At 46.3% G+C, this 22,685-nt stretch overlaps 1 protein-coding gene and 1 pseudogene across 2 annotated transcripts in view; one reads left to right on the top strand and one right to left on the bottom strand.

Annotated features, from left to right (window-relative positions):
* Nucleotides 1-601: 601 nt before the first annotated feature.
* LOC101726717 (YEATS domain-containing protein 4 pseudogene) lies at nucleotides 602-1,304 on the bottom strand (annotated as a pseudogene).
* Nucleotides 1,305-9,730: 8,426 nt separating this feature from the next.
* Slco5a1 (solute carrier organic anion transporter family member 5A1) overlaps nucleotides 9,731-22,685 on the top strand; it is a 139,946-nt gene continuing 126,991 nt past the window's right edge. The window contains exon 1 of one of the 2 annotated variants that reach the window (XM_004842069.3): nucleotides 9,731-10,817. In XM_004842069.3, coding sequence (XP_004842126.1) covers nucleotides 9,902-10,817 — 916 coding nt within the window. In that variant the 5' untranslated portion in view covers nucleotides 9,731-9,901. The remainder of the gene's footprint in view (nucleotides 10,818-22,685) is intronic. The other variant, XM_004842068.3, reaches the window with a different exon arrangement.

Raw genomic sequence — 22,685 nt, 5'->3', positions numbered from 1 at the left:
ATTTTTTTTAACAGGTCCAAAAACTACCTTTATTAAATAATTACTACTGAGTGCATCATATACAACAGAGGTAGAATAGGGGCAGATAAGAATTTGAAAAAATCAAATACATATACTTAGAATCTTATTGTTAATTCTAACTACTACAGAAATAAAAAAATTGTACAGATTATTTATAATGACATTTTGATGCTTGCCAAAAGAAAAATAAGCTATACTCATATACTCCAATAAAAGTTTTTAAAAACTGTGTTTTGTTTTTCTTTTTGGTACCGGGGATTGAATTCAGGTCCTGGTGCTTGCACAGCAGGCGGCGAAATCACTGAGCTAAATGCCTGGCCCTAAAAACCGTGTTTAATGCTATAGAATTTACCTAAAATGGGTTGGTAAAAATGCTTACACAGAATCCATTCTTTTTTTTTTTCAGAATCCATTCTTATTACACATATATTTTCCATTAAAGATTGTTTGAATAGACTATTTTGACTCTTGCTGAGAAATACATGGTTGACAACTATATATATGCAGTTCCTCTAAGAAACATCAATAGTATCTGTATTAAGTCCACTTCTCCATAAATGAAGTCCACCTTATTAGCACACTACCAAGTTCTCTTCAGAGCTGTTTGTGTGTCTTTTGTCTGATCATCTTCTTCAAGTTTCCTGATTTCATTTTTCAAACAATTTATAGTTTCACGACTTGCTTTTAATCTCTCTTTAAGCTCTGCAATTTCAAAGCTTGTTTTTTTCTCGGCAGCTTCTAATTTTTCTCTGGTTTTCACTTCAAGTTCTGCAAATTCTGTTTCATTCTTACAGGCCCCTAATGTTAGCAGATGAGATGTTGTTAATAATTGTTGCATTATTGCTGTTGGGTCTTGAAATATCATTTCATCATAGAACTCTGAAACAACTGTCTTTTCCCCCAACATTGAATTGGTGTCTGATTGGAACAGCTTTAACAAATAATACAGGCTTACAGGTCTTTCATTAGGGTCAATGAAAAATATTTTGATGATTATTTCAAATTCACCCCATCCTGTTTCAGTAATTTCATATGGAGGCTTAGCAACAACTCTTAAAGGACTGACATAACGTTCATGTAATTTAAACGGGATTTTTTTCACATATGCTGACATATCCTCATTTCTATATGGTTTTACATACGCAGTCCACTGATGGGCGTGCCCATCTTCTCTTTTCTTTCCAAAATACGGAGCGACAGTACCATAAATTATTGGTTTAACTATAGTAACCCCTCACTCTCCCGCCGGAGTCAGGCCCAAATTCGGCCATTCTCTCGAACATATTGTCCCACGGAAGAAGCCGCCGCCGCCAGAGCAAGAGACCGGGTCGGCGGAGTCGCCGCTCCCTTCAGAGGCTCCGCTCCTCCGGCGCGGCGCGGGCCCAGGTGGTGGGTTTCTGGTCAAAAGAGGGCAAGTCACCGGGGTTCTGGTGGCTGACTCCCCGGGCTAGCGGCGATACAGCAGGCCATTCAGCCGTGGGAGGGTGCGGAGCGCAAGCTTATTTTGCGTTTTTATTCAAAAGCTATAGCATGCACTGCTTGCCTTTGGACTGCTTAGTCCTTAATCTGATTAAATATTACACTGTAAAAGGGCCTGGGATGTAGCTCAGTAGTGTAGTGCCTGCCTCACAAGTGAAAAGTCCTGAGTTCCATCCCCAGTGCTGGGGGGAAAAACTACACTCTAAAGACAGGTTTTGCCTTAAAACATGAGTTTCTAAAACTATCTAAGCCCAGTTAGGGGAGAGGAACAATGTAGCTAGGAGCACAGGGTCAGGAATGTGGCCTGCCTGGGCTTGGAGCCCTCTCCACACTGTCTATGCTGTGTGACTTAGGTCAGGGCTCATCTCTGATTCTCAGCTCCCTCCTCTGTCAAAGGGTCTCTGCCTGTGATGGCTACGTGATCGTAAAGATGAATGAGGTGTGGCAGATACGTAGTCCTAGCAGGATAAAAGAGAGGGTAAATTTCGGGTTAATTTCTGGTGCTACTAATACGAAAAAGATTTGTGGGGCCGAAGGTGAAAAAGAATGCCAAACGAAGAGAAGCAACCACAGATGGGGCCCTAAAGGGTGTCTGATATTTTAACGGATTGACAATAATTTTCCAGTCGGGAGTTAATCTTAGATAAGCATGTGGTTATAGAAAACAAGAGACTGGGTTCCCCTGCCCTCTGCGAGGAAGGAAAACGTGACTGCGATGACTAGAGCAGCCAGATTGCCTGACCGTGATGATGGTTAACACTGACTTTGGCCCGGGCCCCGATCTATGCATATGTCCCAGATGTGTCAACTCAGCTGATGCTCATGACAGCCCTGTGGCCCGGCTACAGTGCAGAGCCCCAACTTGGAAACTGAGGCAGAGAGATTGTGACTCAAGCAAGGCCACAGTGCTGTAAATGACAAAGCTGCCATTGAATCAGGCAGTTTGGCCATAGAGGCTTCTTTTTCTCTCTTTAACCATTAAAGTGCGTGTTGTAGTTTAGGTGAGACTAGATAACTTTTTTCCTTCGTAGTGGCACGTACAGTAATGGAGCATCTTAGAATCGGGCATCTTCCTCGTGATGAAAGATGGTTTACTGACGTCCATGCACTCACCATGAAGAGTAAACAGTGCTATCTTTTCCCAGAGCCCTGATTCTTAACCACTCCACTCTGTCCCAGGAATGAAACAGGCCTTCTGAAGAGGGGCGGGGAACTGGGGAAGCTCACGGCTGGACTCTAGCGGTACTGAGAACTGTTGGACCTGTAGCCATCCCTCCTGTGCTGTAGGGGGCTCCAACAGTGTGCATTGCTGGGCTTGTGGTGTTTTATATCACCTTGCATTAATTACTCTGTGCCCTGGAATAAGATCACTGCCTTCGGGTCACCCCTGAAATGTGGATCTTTCCAGTCACCGAAGAAGCATGTACTCAGATGGCAAGGGAAATTCAAAAGGGAGGATGTAGAGAGATATTGCAACCTTCTCTGGGCTTTGCTCTCTGGATCTAGATTTTGAGAAGTCTGCAGAGGGCTCTCGTTATCCCTCAAAAGGGACTGAAAAGACTTTTGCTGCAGAGAAGCAAGTCAGAGTTAGGCAGAGGGACCTCACATTGCATGTGAGTAAGCTGTAACTTATTAGTCAATTATCCAGGGTTTGCCATTTTGGGCAGTAAGGGATTTGCTACAGGAAGTTATGTGCTCACAAAATATTCAGAAGAACCAGACACATGCTTTCTAGGAACAGCTTGCAGAGTACCGTGGATCCATCCTGCCATGGCAGCTCCTATCTCTGCTATGACCTGGATGGTGGGGAATCAAAGGGCCTTCACTGTTCTGTTAACTTCAAGACACTGCTGTGGCGAGATCCCCAGTCATCAGAGATGGTCAACACTGTAACTACCGCTCACCACTCAGAAGCCACAGTTTGGATGACAAAATTCTGATGCAGAAAAATATCATGTTTCCATGACCTGCTTGCTGGCACAAGACAGGGCCTGTGTCCCATTCTGCCTTCCAAGACACACTAAGGGACGTCAATTCAAATCCAGAACCCTATGTGCCAGGGAGTCTGGATAATGTATTTTTTCCAAAAATTAATTAAATTTCTTTTAAAGCTTTCTATAGGCTCTGCTGTTTAAGAAAGGATAGAAAAGTCACGAATACATGCCGAAGACCAGGGCGCACATCTGACACACACAAGGCTGTGTTATCTCATGTATTTCTTTTCCTTCGTTAGCTTTCAGGCTTGAGGAAAGAGATGTTTCAAAGCTCTGCATTGCATAGTACAGAGGAAGATAATATCAGGGTGGGAATGTTGAGTTGCAGAGTGTCGGTCAGCAAGTGTGTAGGGTCTAGGATTTGCCTGTTTCTCCCAAGGCGATAACTCAGCTGTGACTTTTCCTGATGCTGGGGAGAAAAGGCCTCAAGTCAGAGACTCTGCACCCTACATCTCTCTGATGTGAAGAGCCAGGACACATGCCTGGGTGCACTGTCGGTTGCCTCACAGGAGACGAACGCTGCTTCTCAGGAGGAAGCAAGCCTGCTCTTTGTCTAGGGGAAAGTGTTACTTCATCCTGCCAGCATGCTGGCTGCAAACACAGGCCTGGGAGGGCCTGGGTCGAGGGTTCTGGGGGCCTTGCACACCCCAAAAGACAATGCAGCAAGCTTGGGGCCCATGGAAGACTGGCTCTCCTGGGTTCCTTCCTTCCCCTCCGCATCCCTCCTCCTTTTCCAGGCCCTGGTGGCAGTGGTGGTAATGATGGAACACTTCAAGGGAACATGAATCTTTTGGGATAGTGTTTCCTCTCCAAAGGGAGTTTTCTCCTCATCTACCTTGGAGACTTTGGCTGAATTTTTGAAAGGGAGGAGGTAGTTTCTTTAAGGTCCTGACCCATAGTTCTTGTCCTTTCTCCCTGGCAGTCTCCTAGAGATGCTGTCCAACTGCCTGGCTCCTTTCTAAGGTGGCCAAGCCCCTGTACTTATGTGACTGCAGTTTCTCAATGTGTGGGGACGCGGTGCTAATGCAGCAGGGGGATTGTCTCACTCCTTTAGCACTTGCAGGGCCCTCAGACCACAAGGCTGCACTCACTGCACCCTAGGGCCAGACCTATTCCTCTTGTGTTCTATCCAGCTTGAAGTTGACTTCTAAATATGGGTCTAGGTGCCAAGTTCTATTAAGACGTTCACTTGAAGATAAAATTTCTTCCTTCTTAAACAGTTGATACACGATTCAATTATGGTACTGGTGACTATGTATTACATTTTAAGCACACAAAATATTCTAGGTCAAGATCCAGTCCTTGTCATTGTATCAAAAGAAGACTTCTGAAAGTGTCCCTCTGAAACAGGAAGGAAAGAAGAGGAGATCGGGCTCAGCCCTGCTTTTCCTCCCCATTCTCAGAGCAGCCAGATTTTAACTCCTGTGCAGTTACTCCAAAGGCTACACTCCGGACATCTGAAGATCTGAAAAGAAACCATTTATGTTTAAATTAGAGCAACTTAGAAGAAGTGCAAGCAAGCCTTAAAAGTTTGAAGGGTATTTACAGTCATCTGCTCCTTCTCCCAGGGTACCGATTAGACAGGTGTTCCAGGCCAGGCAGCTGTGTATATGCATTGAACTAAGCCGGGGTGGCTGTGAGTCATTTCTTTCTAGTAATCTGAAGATCAGGGCTGATGGAGCCATTCCTGGCCTCTTCTGAAGTTGTACTGAACGGTGAGGGAGAAAGCAAAGGAAATGGTCCTTGCTCAATGTTTCTTTTTTGTTTCTTGTGTGGACAGCTAATTGGACCTTTTACATTCTGTCTATAAATCATGACCTTTCTATTAGTGACAATAAAATAATCCATAGGTCCTTAGAGCTGTTTCTAGTTTATCACGGTGGCTGACCATGGGTAGTTGATATCTGTGTGCTCAGGGACCTGGTGGCTGGATTTCTTGTAGGGAAGCCCTGTGCTGGGCCTTGACACAACAGACTGGATTTGCCACAGAGCTGCTGATATTTGAAGGCTGAAATGACAGGATGTGGCATAGCACTTAGAAAGAGGTGAGAAGTGGCAGATCAATTCTGTTGGGATTCAGAATAAACTCAGAAGAATATTTGGGTAGAGGAAGTATCACAAATCTTTGTCCACCTTATCAACAGAAAGGGACTAAAATCTGAGCAGGGGTGGCAACTGGAGTTATACTCTGTGTGTATAGAAAAGTGACCAGAGCATTCCTTGATGGAGATAACAGCCACAGGGGAGGAAGAAATGCATATCTAGCCTATTTGATCATCAATCCAGCAGCTGCTGGATTTGAGCTGTTTCAGCATGGACTTCAGCTTGTTTTTTGGTATCTCCTGACCTTCCTGGTTCTCCAAGAATCTGCTGTAGATACATAGGGTATTCGACTAAAGTGAAATAATTAACAGATATAAGGTGCACTGGCAAGTCAAGACGCTATACAGCTAGAGGGGACAGTGTAGAAATTGATGGTTGTCATAGTTACTTTTCTCTCATCGCTGAGACAAAATATTAAACACCCAAAGTTAAAGGGGGAAAGGTTTATTTGGCTTACAGTTCACAGAGGTTTCAGACCATACTTGGCTGGCTCCAAGGAAGGGTGACAGAGGGGCACTGCAGAGGAGAAACAAGATGGTGCAGGAGGTAGCAAAACAAGAGACCTTAACAGCATCCTCCTGCTGTTTTTTATCTCATTCAGACTACTTAGGGCAGATAGCACTCATGCCTTTTAATCTTAGTGTCCTCAGGCCTAGCCTCACCGTGAATCATCACACACTCTAGATTCAGCACCCTCTGAAAAAGCATGAGGCTTTGGGGGGGGACCCCTAAACACAAGCCATAACAAGGGTTACGATAGACTCCTGGAGCATGTGGGTTTCTACCATCTACAGATTAGCTGTGTGCCTTTACGACTCACTTGACCTCTCTGTACTTGTCACATATTGAAATGGATAAGATACTCTCACTGGGTGAGGCCAGGGCACAGTGGAATGGCTCTGGCATGGCAGCAATAGCCAGCATGGCACTGGTACAGGTGATGCCCTCTCTCCTCCGCTGGTCCTGCTCATTTCAGTTACTACTCTGCTTGACTTATCTGCAGGCTTTTGTGTGCAGCTGGCTCTTTTGTTTAATGCAGTCTGGTCCTTTGGTTTCAATAACATCCACTCTTTTCTGGATCTTTCCCTATTTCTCAGACTCTGTCGGTGTTTCCAAGGCCATCTTTAGTCTACGTCTATCCCTAGTCCAACCCTCTGTGCCTCCTATGTCCAGTGGCTAAGGGACATGAGCACTTGGCTGTCCCAAAGGCATTTCAAACCCAACCCATATTTATGGGAACAGTCTTTCCCCTCCAGCCTGTTTCTCCCCTCGTGCTTTCATCAGACATCACCGTCCCAGCCACCCAAAAGTGAAGCTTAGGAGTTGGCCCACATTGTCCCATTGTCCCATGCTCTACATCGTGTCAGCTGTAGAGTCTGGCCACATCTACTTTTGAAATGTGTTTTCAGTGATTCCTTCCCTGCCTCATCACATTGGCTTGAGAGTGCCTTCTAACTTGTCTCTGTGTCCACCGTGAGGTCTCTCTTCAGTCTACCCTTCACCGCGACAACCAGCTTTCTGGCTAGGAAATAAGAATGTCACAGTCCCCCCAGCCAGATAGCACCCAGTAATGAAGCCCTTGCTGACTTTTTCTACTCTGTACTTCTTACAGTGGAGCCTCCCATCTCTGCAGTCTCCCAGCAGTTCGCTTACCTGTTTACCTGTAGGGCTGTGCCCCAGTGTCTTTTTTTTTTTTTTTTTTTTGTACTGGGGACTGAACTGGGACCTTGCGCTTTCGAGGCAGGCGGTGGAACCATTGAGCTAAATTCCCTGCCCGAAGAAAGGTTGTGCCCCAGTATCTTTGCATATGCCTCCCCTACTTAATGGACATTAGGTTCCCCAATAGGATGGCGTATAGAATGCACTGCATTGTGTTAGGACATTTACACAGGTGTTTCCTCCACAAGACAGAGGTTCCCTCATACCAGGGATCCTGCCTTGCTCATCTTTGGTCCTCAGAATCTACTGTGGTGTGTGAGACATGGTAGGTGCCCAGGGCACAGAAATAACAAACAGGAATAATTCGTAGTGCACTCTCTTCCTCAGCCTCTGACGTTAGTGTCGACCCTCTGTCCTCGCAGGTGAAGGGCACCGGGTGGCTGGCTGCCTGGGGCTGGGCTGGGTGTCCGCTCGCGCGCCTGCGCCCTCTGCCGCTCCGCTCCGGGCGCGCCTCTGTGCGCGAGTGTCTGGAGGCGAGGCTTGGGTGACGGGCGAGCCGTAGGGAAGAGTTCAGCCTGAGTCGCAGCCTCATTCACTGATTCTCAGAGGCTGGACTGGGGCGGCCTCCGCCGGCGGCTCCCCACGATTCCGCACCTGCACAGTCCCCGCCTCCCGCCGCTCCACTCGGCCGGCGGACCGCAGCCTCGCTCGTGAGTAGCCGGGCAAAGCGGCTCGCCGTCTCCGGCAGCCCTGCCCTCCCGCGTGCGCGCGGGCATCCCCGGGATCCCGGCGCTCGGGAAGCTCCCTTCGCGCTCCGCGTGTCCACGCGTCTGCGATGCGGCGGGGGTGCCCGCCCGGGCGGGGGCTCTGTCGCCGGGATTCCCCGCTCTGTGCGCTGCTGTGGGGCTCCCCGGGAGGGCGCCCGCGCGAACCGCGGCGGGGAAGCCCGGGCTGGCGAGCGGCTGGAGGCCGGGAATCTGGGGGCTGGGCCGGGCCAGCACAACCGAGGGCACCGCGGAGCGCTCGCCGCTGCCCGCCTGCCTCTCCGCTTTCTCCCCCAGCCTTCATCCTTTCTTTCCCCGGCAACATCACAAAAGCGCGCCGCAGAATGAAACCCGAAGCGGCGAAGCCTGGCTCCCTCCCACCTCGTGCACATCGCCCCGGGGCGAGGAGTGGAGTGGGGTTCCCCGAGACTGGGGACCCGGGCTTACCCAGGGGCACGCTTGTGTTCGGCTCTCGCGAATTCCAGCTGGGTGCTGGATCGCACGAGCAGTTCCAACACATACACGCTGGTGTGTGTGTATGTGTGTGTGTGTGTGTGTGTGTGTGTGTGTGTGTGTGTGTGTCCGCGCACGCGCACCCCAGGACCCAGGTTCTCGGGGTGCGCTCGGTCCAAGCTGCACCTCCTCGCCGGCCAGCGAGCGCGGAGCGGCTGGGGCTCCTCGTGCGCGCTATGACAACGCGCCAGAAGCTCTTTGTTTGCTTGTGGCTTCCCCAGCCCATCTGCAAAGCAAATTGATTTTCAGTTTCGCTTGCAACTTAGTGTGGCCCACAACCTCGGATGCCCCTGGTATTTGTAATTGAATAGTTCTTTCGGACAGGGGGCTATTTTTAGTCTTGAGAATAAAGAGGCAAGCACGTTGACCTTTTTGCTGCTGCCTTTGGCTTTGAATAGGTGTCTGATCGAGCAGACAGATGCCCATCTAGTCGCGCACACTTGCCAGCACTCAAGGGTGTACACACATTTCTACACCGTAGTTATTTCCTCTTTTTCCTTTTAATTGCGAATGCTTTGTGTGTTTGTAAAAAAAACCAACTTTCCTTTGTTCTTTTGGGCATTTTCTATTTTGGGTGATGGAGTAGGAGGACGAAAAGGTTGCAATTAGTTCACTGGAATAAAAGACACTGCCTCTGAGTCAGAGCTGTCAGGTTGATAATTATTAACATATAAAAACCAATGTGCGGTTTAAGGCAAAAGGGGCGGGGCGCGGGCAGGTCCGCAGCAGACAATGGGGAGCGTCTCTGCGACCGCCCGCTGCTTATTGTTCCGGGACTAGAGACCGCAGCCGGCGGCCGCCCCCTCCTCCGGGCTCGGTTGCCGCTCGCCCCTGCGTCCCACTCCAGACCGTTGGGGTCACCTGGCGCTGGCCCCCGGCGCCCTCCACTGACCGTGGTCCCTCTCCTTTGCAGGTTGGCAGCTTCACGCCCGAGGTGTCGCGGGCCCGGGCCCCCGTGGCAGCCAGCCGGATGCCGTGCTGACGGCCGCGCTAGGCGCCCCCACGCCGGGCGCAGGGCGCGCTGGCTCCGGGCCACCGGCCGCTCGGCGGGGATGCGCGCGGGACTCCCGAGGCGCCTGCCGCGAGCTACCGCCCGGGGGTGGACGCCGAGCAGGGCTCCTCGCTGGACCCCGGGGACCCTCGCCCCCCGGAACTCGCGGCTGCCGGCCTCGGGGCCGCACCTGCGGCAGGGATGTCCCAGGCGCCTCCCTGCTGATGAGGATGCCCGGCCGCGCAGCTCCGCCGCCCCCGGCCTCGCTCCGTAGTGGGCACGACTGACTGGGCCTGGCTTCGGTCTCTGGTGCCGGTGGATGAAAAGCGTTGGAGCCCTAGTGTGGGGTCAGAGAGCGAATCTAAATTCTAAGAGCCATGAACGAAAGTTCTGGGCCGCAGCCCCCCGCGGGAGAGCAGCCGGAGGCGCGGGCCGCGGTAGGAGCTGTCGGAGAGGAGAGCAAGCCCGAGACCTTCAGGTCTACGAGCCTACCGGTCCCGAACAGCGCCTCCTGCCGGCCGAGCCGCAGTCCTGCGAGTGTAGACGTCAAGCCGGCCTTTGCCTGCATGGATTCTTTGGGGCACCAGGAACTGAAGCAAGGCCAGAACCCTGTGGCTCCCAGCCCCTCTGCCTCGTCCCTCTCGGAAGGGACTGCGGCGCCCGTGGACTACAACCACATGATGGACCTCAGCAAGGCAGGCCCAGCGTCGGCGCCGCTGGCCCCGCTCCCAGAGAGAAGATGCCTCTACGTGGTCCTCACCGATTCCCGCTGCTTCCTGATTTGCATGTGCTTTCTGACCTTCATCCAGGCGCTGATGGTCTCCGGGTACCTGAGCAGTGTCATCACCACCATTGAAAGGCGCTACAGTCTGAAGAGTTCCGAGTCCGGGCTCCTGGTCAGCTGCTTTGACATCGGGAACCTGGTGGTGGTGGTGTTCGTCAGCTACTTCGGCGGCCGGGGTCGACGGCCCCTGTGGCTGGCCGTGGGTGGACTTCTCATCGCCGTCGGGGCTGCGCTCTTCGCCTTACCTCACTTCATCTCTCCGCCCTACCAGATCCAAGAGTTGAACGCCTCGGCCTCCAACGACGGCCTGTGTCAGAATGGCAACTCTACGACCACTTTGGAGCCTCCCCCCTGTCCAAAGGACTCGGGAGGAAACAATCACTGGATCTATGTGGCTTTGTTCATTTGTGCACAGATTCTCATTGGAATGGGCTCCACACCTATTTACACCCTGGGACCAACCTACTTAGACGATAATGTTAAGAAAGAAAATGCGTCCTTGTACCTAGGTAAGAATTTCCTGTTCTCTCTGATGAGTTTGACTCACACTGAAACTTTCCTTTCAAAAAATCAAAAGGAAAGATGTTATTTTTAAGTTTTCAAATATATTAATAATTAAGGTTCACTTTTTATTTTACGTTTTGGGGAGAATCAATTAGTTGAGAGTTCTTGGAACTAATTTTCAAACTTACATTTCACATTTGTCTTTTCCTAAGTAATAAGGACTTAAAACTGCGATAGTTTGTCTCTCTCTTGCTATCTATCTTTGGGTAAGTTCTACTTCGTCAAGTTTATTTTCTAGTACCTCTCGGTCCTTCTTAGAAGGGTTCAGGAAGGGAGAAGTAACTAGTATGTGAAGTTTTGAAGTCCTTACTGCTTTCATCTTCTGCTGCCTTTCATGCTTATCTCCAGCAGAGATAATGGTAGCTGGACTCCATAAATCTGTCTTTATTACCTGCATACCCATATTCCTCACATGGCAACTGCTTTGCTATTAAAAAAAAAAAACCCAACAAAACCCTGAAAGGTCAGATGACTAGTTTATCTTCACGCAGAAGCAATACCACAAGGTCTAAGGTTATCCAAAGCTGGTTTTTTATTGTGAATTGAAGACCCTCAATGACATGAACCTGGGAAAGTAAATCACTGTCTTCTGAAGAGCAGAGGCTCTGGAGTTTGAGGTGTTGAGTCAACACCAGTGGACAGTGTGCTTGTCTTAAGTAGAGGGTGCTTATGTGAGGCCAGACAGTTAGGGCTAGGCTCAGTTTGCTTCCTAGAACTAAATCTGTGGTGGTTAGCACCACAATTTTGAATAGCTGCACCTTCAAAACTGGACTTCTAAGGGATGGATTTAAACCCATGAAAAGGATCATTAGCTGTCACACTGGGTGATATGTTTCTCTACCAACTAAAACAAGATAAAGGACTTTACCTTATTAAAAAATTAAGATGGTAAACAGTTAGCTACATTAGTAATTTACTAGTTAGGTGCTGATAGGATTCCCATCTATACCATGACTAGTAAGACTGTTAAAGGACAATGAAAAAGATATTCAATGTAAAAGGGCTATGCTTTGTCCTCCGTGTAACCACAGCTCCCAGGAGCTGTTGTACAAGGGGATTTGAGTCCCAGTAGTCCTCAGTAACTGGCCAAATGCATTAGGATGAGTTTTATGACTTATTTTTATTGTAAATGTAAGAGAAAGAAATTTCTATTCTGGGTAGAGAATAATTTGGTTGTTACCTTGCCTCCCTGTCTTCTAACACTATGACAAATTTAAACATAAAATTGAAACAATAGTACAATCATCACCAATATACCTAGCATCTAGATTTAATAATTGTTCATTTTCTCACGTCTGTTTTCTCAACCTGTGTGTATGTGTGTATAGAAACATTTATTTTGGTTAGGGAGTTAAATTCTTTGAAAGTAATTTCATGGGCCGGGGATTTAGCTCAGTGGTGCCACCTCCGGCCTCGCACGCGTGAGCTGAGCTACATCCTTGGCCTTACTTTTTTTTTTTTTTGAGACAAGGGCCTCACTATATAGTTAAGACTAGCCTTGAACTCACTACATGTAACCCGGGCTGGTCTTGAACTCCCAGCGATCCTCCTGCCTCAGTCTCCCTAGTGCTGAGACTATAGATGTGTGCCACTACATCTGGCTTACCACTAACCTTAATTAAGCCTGAACTCAACCTGGGAATGGGGATGTAGCTCAGTGGTAGAACCCTTGCTCTATGTGCGAGGTTTTGAGTTTGATCCCTATTGCTGGTTGGGTGGGAGGTTCTTTTACATAGCCGCATTAACATCTGAAAGAAAGCTAATAATCATTCCTTAGTATCATCAAATATCCAGTCCAAATTCACATCTCCTCAATTGTCCCCCTCGAAGTCTTTTATAATAGTTATCCTTTTTTTTGTACCGAGAATCGAACTCAGGGGTCTCATGCGTGCCAGGCAGATGCTGAACCACTGAGCTACATCCCCAGGCCCTGTAATAGTTACCTCTTTTTTTTTGTTATCTCTTAAAACCAGGAACCAGCCCAGGCTCCCACATACATTGCCTGCCGCTATCTGCCCTTGCACCCTTTGCTAATCCAGAACAGTGTCTCAGCTTTTTTCTTTTTCTGTGACAATTTTTGGAGGAACAAGCCTAGTTGATTTGTAGAATGTTCTGTATTCTGGGTGTATCTGTGGTTAACTTAGCTTGCCCCTGCAATCCCTGTGCTTCCTGTCTACTGGTAGTTCAGGCATGATTAAATTCAGTCAAAACGTTTTTGATCAAAACATCTGGCCATTCAACAGCCATTCTAAGTTCAGTCACATGGTTAAGTGGATGATTGTCAGATACTTTTCTCTTTTTGAAAATAAATAATCTTTAGAATCATACCTTCACTTTGTATAATCATCCCAATTATTTTTCATATTCTTCCTAATTTTTGCCTCTATTTATTTTGAAAACATGGATCTCCCTTCCATCCCACTAGTGGGTACCATTGTTTTTTGTGTGTGTGTAGATCTTTTTCTGCGGAACCGGGAATCGAACTCAGGACCTTGTGCTTGCCAGGCAGGTGCTGCGCCACTGAGCTAAACCCCTGGCCTATACCATTGTTGCAAACTTTCTGGATCAAAATCACAAAATCCCTTATGCAAAAGGAGAACATCCTCTCATAGATATTAAGAGCCCTGGGATTTAACTTGTCTGGTACTGGTTCCTCACCAGGAAGAAAAAGACCAAGTGTATATTAAATGTATATTCTGGGCTAAGGACAGTGCTAGAGTTTTTAATTTTTTAATTTTTATTTTTTTTTTGAGGGAAGGACTAGACCTCATGCATGCTAGGCAAGTACTTTATCACTGAGCTATATCCCCATTCCTGTGCTAATTTTGAGAAGACCAAAAAATGACACACAGTCTCAGTATCTGAAGAGCTTCCAAGATAATGAAGAAACATTGCCAGCTTGAGGCAGGAGTAGAAAGAGACATGTCTGGGGGAGGAAAATTACAGAAATGTTACTTGCTTTCTTCCTTCTCTTCTTCCCTTCCTTCTTGATATTGACTAAACTGAGTTGTGAAAACTTTTGATGACTGCCTTAGGATGGATACTTAAGGAAGCCCATGAGAGTTCTCCTTATAGTAAACAGATCTCAGTATAGTGATTTGAATATCAGAAATCTTTCTTCTTTAATGTTCTCAATGGTTTTATGAGATAGAGGTTGTTTTCTTTATTTTATGGGTGAGGAAACGAAGCTCAGAGGATTAAAGTGATTGCTTAGAGCCTCAAGTCCATGCCTTCTGACCCCAGAACCCTGAGCATTGCCCCATGCTGTGTGCCTCTCTGGCAAGAGACCCTGAAGGTTGTTAGCAACTGAAGGATGTACCATGTCCCACAGTTTGGGTGTGGTGCAGATAGATGCAGAACTGGTCAGAAGGATCAAGACATGATCAAAACAAGATTATCCTTGGAATCTTTTGAAGTAGGCTCTCCAGGAGCCTGGCATCGTGGTGCATGCCTGTAATCCCAGCATTTGGGAGGCTGAGGCAGGAGGAAGTTCAAGGCCAGCCTGGGCTACGTAGTGAGTTCAAAGTCAGCCTGAATTACATAGCAAGACCTTGTCCAAAGAAGGAAAAAGAGAAAGAAAGAGAGAAAGGCTAGGCTATTGCTGTACAGATTATGATCAGAGACTTTTGTGGTCTCAGAACACGAGCAGTGTTAACTAATTACAACTTTTTTTCTGGTAAGTAATGGGTTACAATATCTTTGTTATTTTTCACAAGACTGCTCTTCTATATTTCCTTTTTCACACCCCACCCCTTTCTTAGCCTTCCTGCCAGTCTTTCTAACTTCTCATTAAAACCACAGAAAAAAAGAAAAAAAAAATCAAGTAGCGCATTAGTAATGGCAGGCAGGAACAAATATCTGAAGTAATGTTAAAACTACTGAAATGGAAAGTGATTGTATATCTTAATCTTTTGAGAGTTCTACGTTGACATTTGGGCAGCCTCGACTGTAGAAGCCATGTGGCTGTAGATGAGAGATAACAGGGTTTGTGCCCACTCCGTGGGCCGAACTCCTCTGCGGGAGAAAGGTGGAGGATTGTCCAGGAGCACAGAGAAGGCTTTGTAGGAGGTATTCAGAAGGAGGAAGCTGAGCAACTAGACTATGATTTGTAATTAAATCTCAAGGAGAGAGAGAAACTGATCCTCTGGGGGCAAGAAATCCCTGGACTGCCAGGGAAAAGAGAAAGAGTGGGAAGGAGAGGGTGCATTCCTAGACTAGGATAAGTAGTGATTGCTCCGGGCCAGCTGTCAGTCAAGCAGTGGGGGGGCCAGCTATGGGCCACCTGGTGGGGGAATCCCCTCAACCATCAGCCCGGCTCTGGTCACAGACAAGGGTTGGCATTGGCACCGGGCCTCGGAAGGAGCACTGGAGACAAGGCAGAGAATCTGTAGTTCAGTTCCATTCTACCCACACTGCTCCTGGAGTTTTGGACAAACCCCTGCCCTCCTCGCTCAATAGGGTCGGTTACAGGTCTTCCCCCCCCCCGCCCCCCGCTACTTTGTAGTATCTTGAGGAGTAGGTGGGATTCTGTGTGTGCCAGTGTGCTGCAAACTTTAAGGGTGACACTTTGTTGTCAAAGCAGAATACCAGCTCACCCAACAGAGTAGGCACAGAGGGGAGTGGGAGACTCTTGCTCTTTAAACGGATCTTTTGGGGTTTTTTTTTGGTACCAGGGATCGAACTTGGGACCTTGTGCTTCCAAGGCAGGTGGCAGAACCACTGAGTTAAATCCCCGGCCCTACAGTCATCTCTTATTTAGGGGAGAATGGGTCCAGGAGTCCTGTGGACACCATAATCCTTGGATGCTCAATATGCCAGTATACGTTAAATCATTTCTAGATTACTTTTAGCATCTATTACTGTGTAAATCCTAGGTGATTCTGTATTGTTTAGGGAATCATGACAAGAAAAAATATCTGGCTGCATTTGTGCCGCATGCCTATGATCCCAGCACTCTGGGAGGCTGAGGCAGGAGGATTCCCAATTTGAGCTTGGGCAATTGAGCAAATGAGCGGGACGCTGTCTCAAAATAAAAACTAAAAAAGTTTGGGAATATAACTTAGTGAAAAGGCCCTGGGTTCAATCCCCAGTACTGGGGAGACCAGGTGAATGTATTAACATTACAAAGACATTTACCTGCATATCCAGAACATGTGCATACAGAGTGCTGACTGGATTATCATTTAAAAAATATGTCTCACCTGGCTCCTTTTTCTTTAACATTTTCTCAGTCTTTTAAAGGTACAGTGAACTTGAAATTATTTGAGTTCTATTTCATCAAAATTTATAGTAGTATATCAGACTCCTCAAGTGGTGGCGCTTCGAATCGGGCTACAGAGGCCGGGTTGCCAGAGTGCAGGATTTAAGAAACTGAATAAAAAAGTAATGAATAGAAAATTTGGAGAGAAGCTCAGCCAGTCCCAGCACCTGGAAGGAAGGTCCCTGCCTCCATCCCAGGCTCCTAGGGCAGAGAAGCTCAGCTGGTCCCAGCACCTGGAAGTAAGTTCCCAGCCTCCATCCCAGGCTCCTAGGGCAGAGAAGCTGAGCTGGTCCCAGCACCCGGAAGGAAGCTCCCCACCTCCATCTCAGGCTCCTAGGGCAGAGAAGCTGAGCTGGTCCCAGCACCCAGAAGGAAGCTTCCCCGCTGCCATCCCAAGCTCCTAGGGCAGAAAAGGTGAGCTGCCTGGGCGCCAGAAGCCAGAAGCACCCCCCCCCATGGAAATGAGAAGACACATAAACAAGCCTCAAAAACAGACTTCCAGATTACCTACAGCAACCCCAAAGAGAAATGAGATGGAACACTCTGATACTCAACCACCTGGACTCTCTGAACTGGCAACAAAAGAGGATCTGGGAAAAATGAAATCAGAAATAATTACTCAGATAACAGCAAAGATTTTGCTCATGGTGCAAGACATGATTAATAAATCTAGGGAGGACACAGATAAAAAAATAGAGGATCTGAGGAATATGATGGAATCCCAACATAGGAAACAAATGGAATCCATAAAACAGATACAAACAGATTTCCAGGAGATTAAAAACTCCATTGAAAGTCTGCCCAGCAGAATGAACCAATGTGAGGATAGAATTTCAGATACAGAAGATAAGATTGCAATTAGTGAGGAGGAAAAGAAAAATTGCTTTAAAATTGTAAGGGAACACGAGAAATCAATCCAGCAGCTGCTAGATGATGCAAAGAAGAATAACATAAGACTGACTGGAGTCAATGAAGAAAGAAGAGAGAGTGCAGATGACATAAAAAAACTCTTCACAGAGGTGATGGGAGAAAACTTCCCAAGGAGGGGAAAAGAACTTGACATACAGATAAGTGAGGCATATAGGACTCCAGCTAGCCTTAATCAAAAAAAATCTACACATAGGCATATAATAGGATTCCAGAAATCCAACAGAAGAACAAAATTCTACAAGCAGTGAGAGAAAAGAAACAAATCACATACAAAGGAAAGCCCATGAGAATCATAGCAGACTTCTCAATGCAAACCCTCAAGGCAAGAAGAGCTTGGAGTGATGTATTTCAAGCCCTAAAGGAAAACAGCCTCCAACCCAGATTGATGGACCCTGCAAAACTATCTTTCAAAATTGATGGAGAAATAAGATGCTTTCATGATAAAGAGCACCTCAGGAACTTCATGAATACCAAACCGGCACTCCAAAAAATTTTAGACGATACCCTAGGAAAAGACAATGAGGATCACAACCCCAGGAACCCAGCAGAATGAATCCATTGGGTGTGACAAATTAAATGCAAAGGGGGAGAATCCAACCAAAAGAAAAAGTCATGACAAGGCTTTTAAAACTTTTGACTTCATCTCCCTAATGAGTGTATAATTCAATCTTACTATTGTACTGATTAGTATTTTCCTGATTCTGGAATTGCACAGCATTCCTTGTGCTTTACTGGCTATTTATCATCTTCTTATGTCTACATTTTAATTGGGTTGTCTATTAATGAGCTGTAAGAATTCTTTATATATTCTGGTCATAGGTTATATGCATTGTAAACATGGTCTGTTTAAGGACTACTTTTCATTTTAATGATGTCATTTAAAGTTCTAAATTTTATGGAATCTCATTTATCAATTTTTTTTCTTTTATACATCATGTTTTTTGTATCCTAGGTAGTTCTTGCCTACCCTGAATTCATAAACATTTTCCCTTATAATTTCTTCTTAAAGTTTTATACTTTTAGGCTTTCTTATTTAGGTTCATAGATCCCTTCAAGTTATTTTCATGTATGGAAAAAAAGAGTTGAGGTTAATTTTTTAAATATGCATACCAGGTGTTCTAGTGCCATTGGCTGAAGACACTATCTCTTCCTCAGCTCTTGAATCAAGTTTATATTCTATAAAATGCTAATGTTAAATAATCTTTCAAAACTCAGTGGACCATATATGTGTGATTCTATTTCTAGATTCTCTGTTTTACTCCAATGATCTATATGTCTTTCTTTACGCCAACACTGCCTTGATTACTGTAGCTTTAGAAGAAGTCTTAAAATTGGGTGCTAAATGTTTTCCAACACTGTTTTTGTTTTTGTTTTTGGCTTTTCTGGGTCCTTTGTACTCCTATATAACTTTTAAATTTCAATATTCAGTTTTTCATTTATAGCAAGTATACACAGACCTGAATTTTTATATATACCTTGTGTTTTCTAATCTTGCTAAATTCAAGTACAAGTTCTAGGGGCTCCTAGAGATTTCTTAGTATTTTCTCTGTAGATGATCATTTCATCCACATATAAAGATTTTGCTTCTGCCATGCCAATCCTATCCTACTTGTGTCATTTTATTGCCAAGACTATTTTGGTTTAAACCTATGTTTCAAAGTCTAATGGACAGATGAAGAATAGGCATATATGCCCTTGTTCCCCACTTTAGGGAGAAAGCATTGTATCTTCTCCATTCATATAAGGCATTTTTGCTGGAAGTATGGAGTACATGTCTTTGATCTGTTGAGAAGGTTCTGTTCTACTTCTAGTCTCCTGATAGCTTTTACCATGAACAGCTGTAGAATTTAGTCCAATACTCTTTCTCCAACTAGTGACAGGATCATATGGCTTTCTCCCTTCCTCTGTTACAATGATGACTTTTGGGGGTGGATTTTCCAATGCTGAACCAACACTGCCATCCCTATAACAAAACCACTTTCTACATCCTGCCAGATCTGACTTCTAAGCGTTTGTTTTTTTAAACAAATTTCTATCTATGTTCATACTCTTTTCTTCTATTGTCTTTATCCAGTTTTAGGATTAGCACAATGTTGAGTTCCTAAAATGGAGAGAGAAGTGTTCCTTCTTTTTTCTGCTTTAAATGTTTGATATAATTTATCAGTTAAAATGTTTATGAGCCTGCTGTTGTCATATAGGTAGGTTTTCAAGCTAGGAATATACTTTCTTTAATAGGTGCTATTCAAATTTTATACTTCCTCCAGAGTTAGTTTCATTAATTTGTCTTCTAAGTTGCTTCTTAGAAGTTGTCAAATTTATTTCAAAAAAGATTTTTGTAATATGCTTTCTATATCCTTTTAAATTCCGTAAAATCTGTGGTAATGTCTCCTAGATCTTAATATTATAATTTAAAAAATGTATAACTGATATTGTGTAACAGGAAGGGAAGGTCTAAAAGAGCAGGGGAATTGGGAGGGGTAGGGGAAGGGAAAAAAGGGAAAGGAAAAAATATGAGAAGAGGAAAAAAATGGAAACAAGGTCTTTGCAAATAGGGAAGGGTGGAGGGGGTGAAGGGAGGGCAAGGGAAGGGGAAAAAAAATAAGAACCAAGAGACTCATGTAATGGTACAAGATCCCAATGATGAATGTAACTGTATTGTATACCTAAAATGTACCAATAAAGTTAATGGGAAGAAAATTTATAGTAGTATAAACATTGTAGCTATATATTCTTTTTTTGTTGTTTTTTTGGTACTGGGGATTAAACTTGGGTCCTTGTGCTTGTGCAGCAGGCAGCAAAACCACTGAGCCAAATCCCCAGCCCTGTATATTCTTTTTCAGATGTTTTTCTTTCTGAATAGGCACATCTTTAAACCTAACTTTTCTGGGGGAAATGTGCTGGGTCCTGAACCCAGGACTTTGTGAATGCTCGGCAAATGTGCCATTGAGCTATACCTTCAACTCCTATTTTTTATAAGAAGGGGGAAAAAAAGTGCGGGAGTCACTCCTTAGAAATACTGTATAGAAAACTCCGCAGCTTATACCTGTATGTTGTCGATCTACAGCCATGTGGTTTAATGTGTAGTAACCCAAGCGAGGAAACATGCACGCCTGTGTCTCCCAGTCCAGTGGTGGTGGGAACCACATGACCAAGTGCGTTGGTGGGGTTGACAAGTGCGGGGTTCCTCTGAGCAACAGGCAGCCTTCCGTGGTGCCTCTGCCCGGCGTCCCGGGCGATCTGGGCACCCCCGGGCTCACACACAGGAAGTGAGCCTTCCACAGCAGGACGGAGAGGAGGAGCGGGGTCCGCGCCTTCAGTGCCGCCCTGCCGCTGGACGTCCCGCCCATTGAGGCTCCTGTGGCTGGGGACGCCAGGTTTCAGATTTCCAGTCTGTGGGGAGAAAGGGTACCGAGTGTCCCTGCTACATGGCAGTTTCCCCTTGTGCCTCAATAACCTGAGAGTTCACCACCTTTTTCTTCTTTTTCTGTCTGGGATGGCAGAAAGCATCCCAGTTTTTTTTTCTTCAGAACCGGGGATTGAACTCAGGACCTTGTGCTTGCCAGCCAGGCACAGCACCACTGAGCCACATCCCAGGCCTCTTGTTATTTTTCTGGCCAGTATTAAAAACCCATCTGAAGTGCCTCATAGCATTCCCTTTTTTCCTGATCTTGTTTGTTGAGATTTTGAAGAGGTCCAATCGATAACATCCTTTTTTCCCCACTTGAATTCTGAGTGAGTTGAAAAATGTGACAAAGACGTATAAACATATGGAGGCCAAACTATCACTTTGAAACCTATAGAAATGAGGTCGAAGTGTGTAGCTCATATCTTTGAGCACGTGGAATTTTGCTAGTCACAGAATCAAATGAACTTATCCACCCGGCCCCAGGCAGGCTGGGGCCAAGCAGTGTGGCAGCCTGGGATCTTCCCACGCCAGTTGCTGGTCGGTGCCTGCCTAGCTTTTACTCCCTGAGTGGTTACTTACTCCCAGGAGGACAAAGGAGGGGCTGAGCTGAGCACGCTCTGCCCCTTCCACTTTAAATTCATCTATCACATTCAGTCCTTCTTTCTGTAAGAGGGGCAGGGAGGGCAGGGAGAAGTCTGGAAAGGAAATAAGACTTTTACCTGGTTTAAAATTTTTTTTTTTTAGTTCTTTGAGACAAGGTCTATCAGTCCAGGCTAGCCTTGAATTCACTATGTAGCCCAGGCTGGCCTCTAACTCACGGTGATCCTCCTGCCTCAGCCTCCAGAGTGCTGGGATTACAGTCATGCGCCACCATGCCTGGCATCTGGTTTTAAAATTCTGCTTTACTTTTGCTTATCCTGTTTACCTTTGTAAGCTACATAAAAGCCTTTTTTGGAAGTAGGCTGTGTGCACATGAGGAATAAACAGAGTAATCTCCACTAAAAACAAATGTGAGGGAGCATGACGGGGGTGAGGTGGCGTGCGGTGGGGGCAGTTTGAGCCCGTGACTCAGACAGGTGCAGAACCAGGCGAAGCAACGTGGGGCGGTGGTAACTGCATCCTGCACACCTGGGATGGCTCCTCTGGGTCAGAATAGGTGTGCTTTCTCTGTTAGCAGTGACTGAATGAGTATGTGCCGCGTGATGGTCATTTCCAGACTGTAAGGGAAATAGTCTAAGACGCTGAGAAACAATACCTTCAGGGTCTGAGCAGCATAGAAAAGTTGTGAAAAAGTTGGCTGGGTGCACATTGGTTTATTCAGCCTACCCGCAAATACAGAGCAGCCTTTTTAGTGGCATTGATGATACAGTTTGTTTTGGTTTTTTTGGTGGCACTGGGGCTTGAACATATATGCTGGGCGAGTACTTTACCACTGAGCTATGTCTCCAGCCCTTTTTATTTTGAGACAAGGTCTTGCTAAATTACTCAAGCTGGCCTGGAACTTGTGATCCTCCTGCCCCAGCCTCCCCAGTAGCTGAGATTTCAGTGTCCTTCACTGTGGCTGGCCTGATGATACAGTTTTTAAGCATGGTTTTATTGACCTCCCGCTACTTAGCTATGAATTTACTATCTGTGTTGTCTGAAACTTGAGTGTGTGCGTGAATCACCAAGGGATCTTGTCGGAATGCAGGTTCTGTTAAAGTCAGAGCTGGGCCTGAAAGTCCGGGTTTCTAATATGCTCCCAGGAAGGTTGCTGTTGCTGGTGCAAGGACCGTATTTTGAGCAGCGAGAATAAAGATCAGAGCGCCTTAGCTTTTGTCCAGGCAGGACGTCTTGCTCTGGGTTGGGGTTGGAGCCACTGTTGGTAAGAACAGCCGCTGGCCGCAGCTTTGCATCGTCAGGAAGAGCAGCACCGCCTTTCACTGCGTGCGCAGCCAGATGTCCGTGTTGGCTCCTTACCCCGCAGTGGTGTGACGTCATGACCACCGCCGAGGTGGCTGCTGGGACGCCTGGGGTCAGAGGTCATCTACATTTCTAGGTTACTTGTGCAACCCTAGTGGGGGGAAGCAAACAATCCCACACGTGGCTCTGCTTTTCTTACTTAAAAATTTAGAGAAGTTAACAGTGACTTGAGGGTCTGATGGCAGACAGATGTGAGATCTGGATTAGAAATGGCTTTGGAGAATGACTATTAGAAGTTTTTCCATTGCAGCAGAG

Source organism: Heterocephalus glaber, unplaced genomic scaffold (assembly GCF_053883595.1).
Source record: "Heterocephalus glaber isolate CG9 unplaced genomic scaffold, H.glaber_assembly_v1.0 deba00001553, whole genome shotgun sequence".
NCBI lineage: Eukaryota > Metazoa > Chordata > Mammalia > Rodentia > Bathyergidae > Heterocephalus > Heterocephalus glaber.
This window is presented reverse-complemented; position numbering and strand designations above follow the sequence as displayed.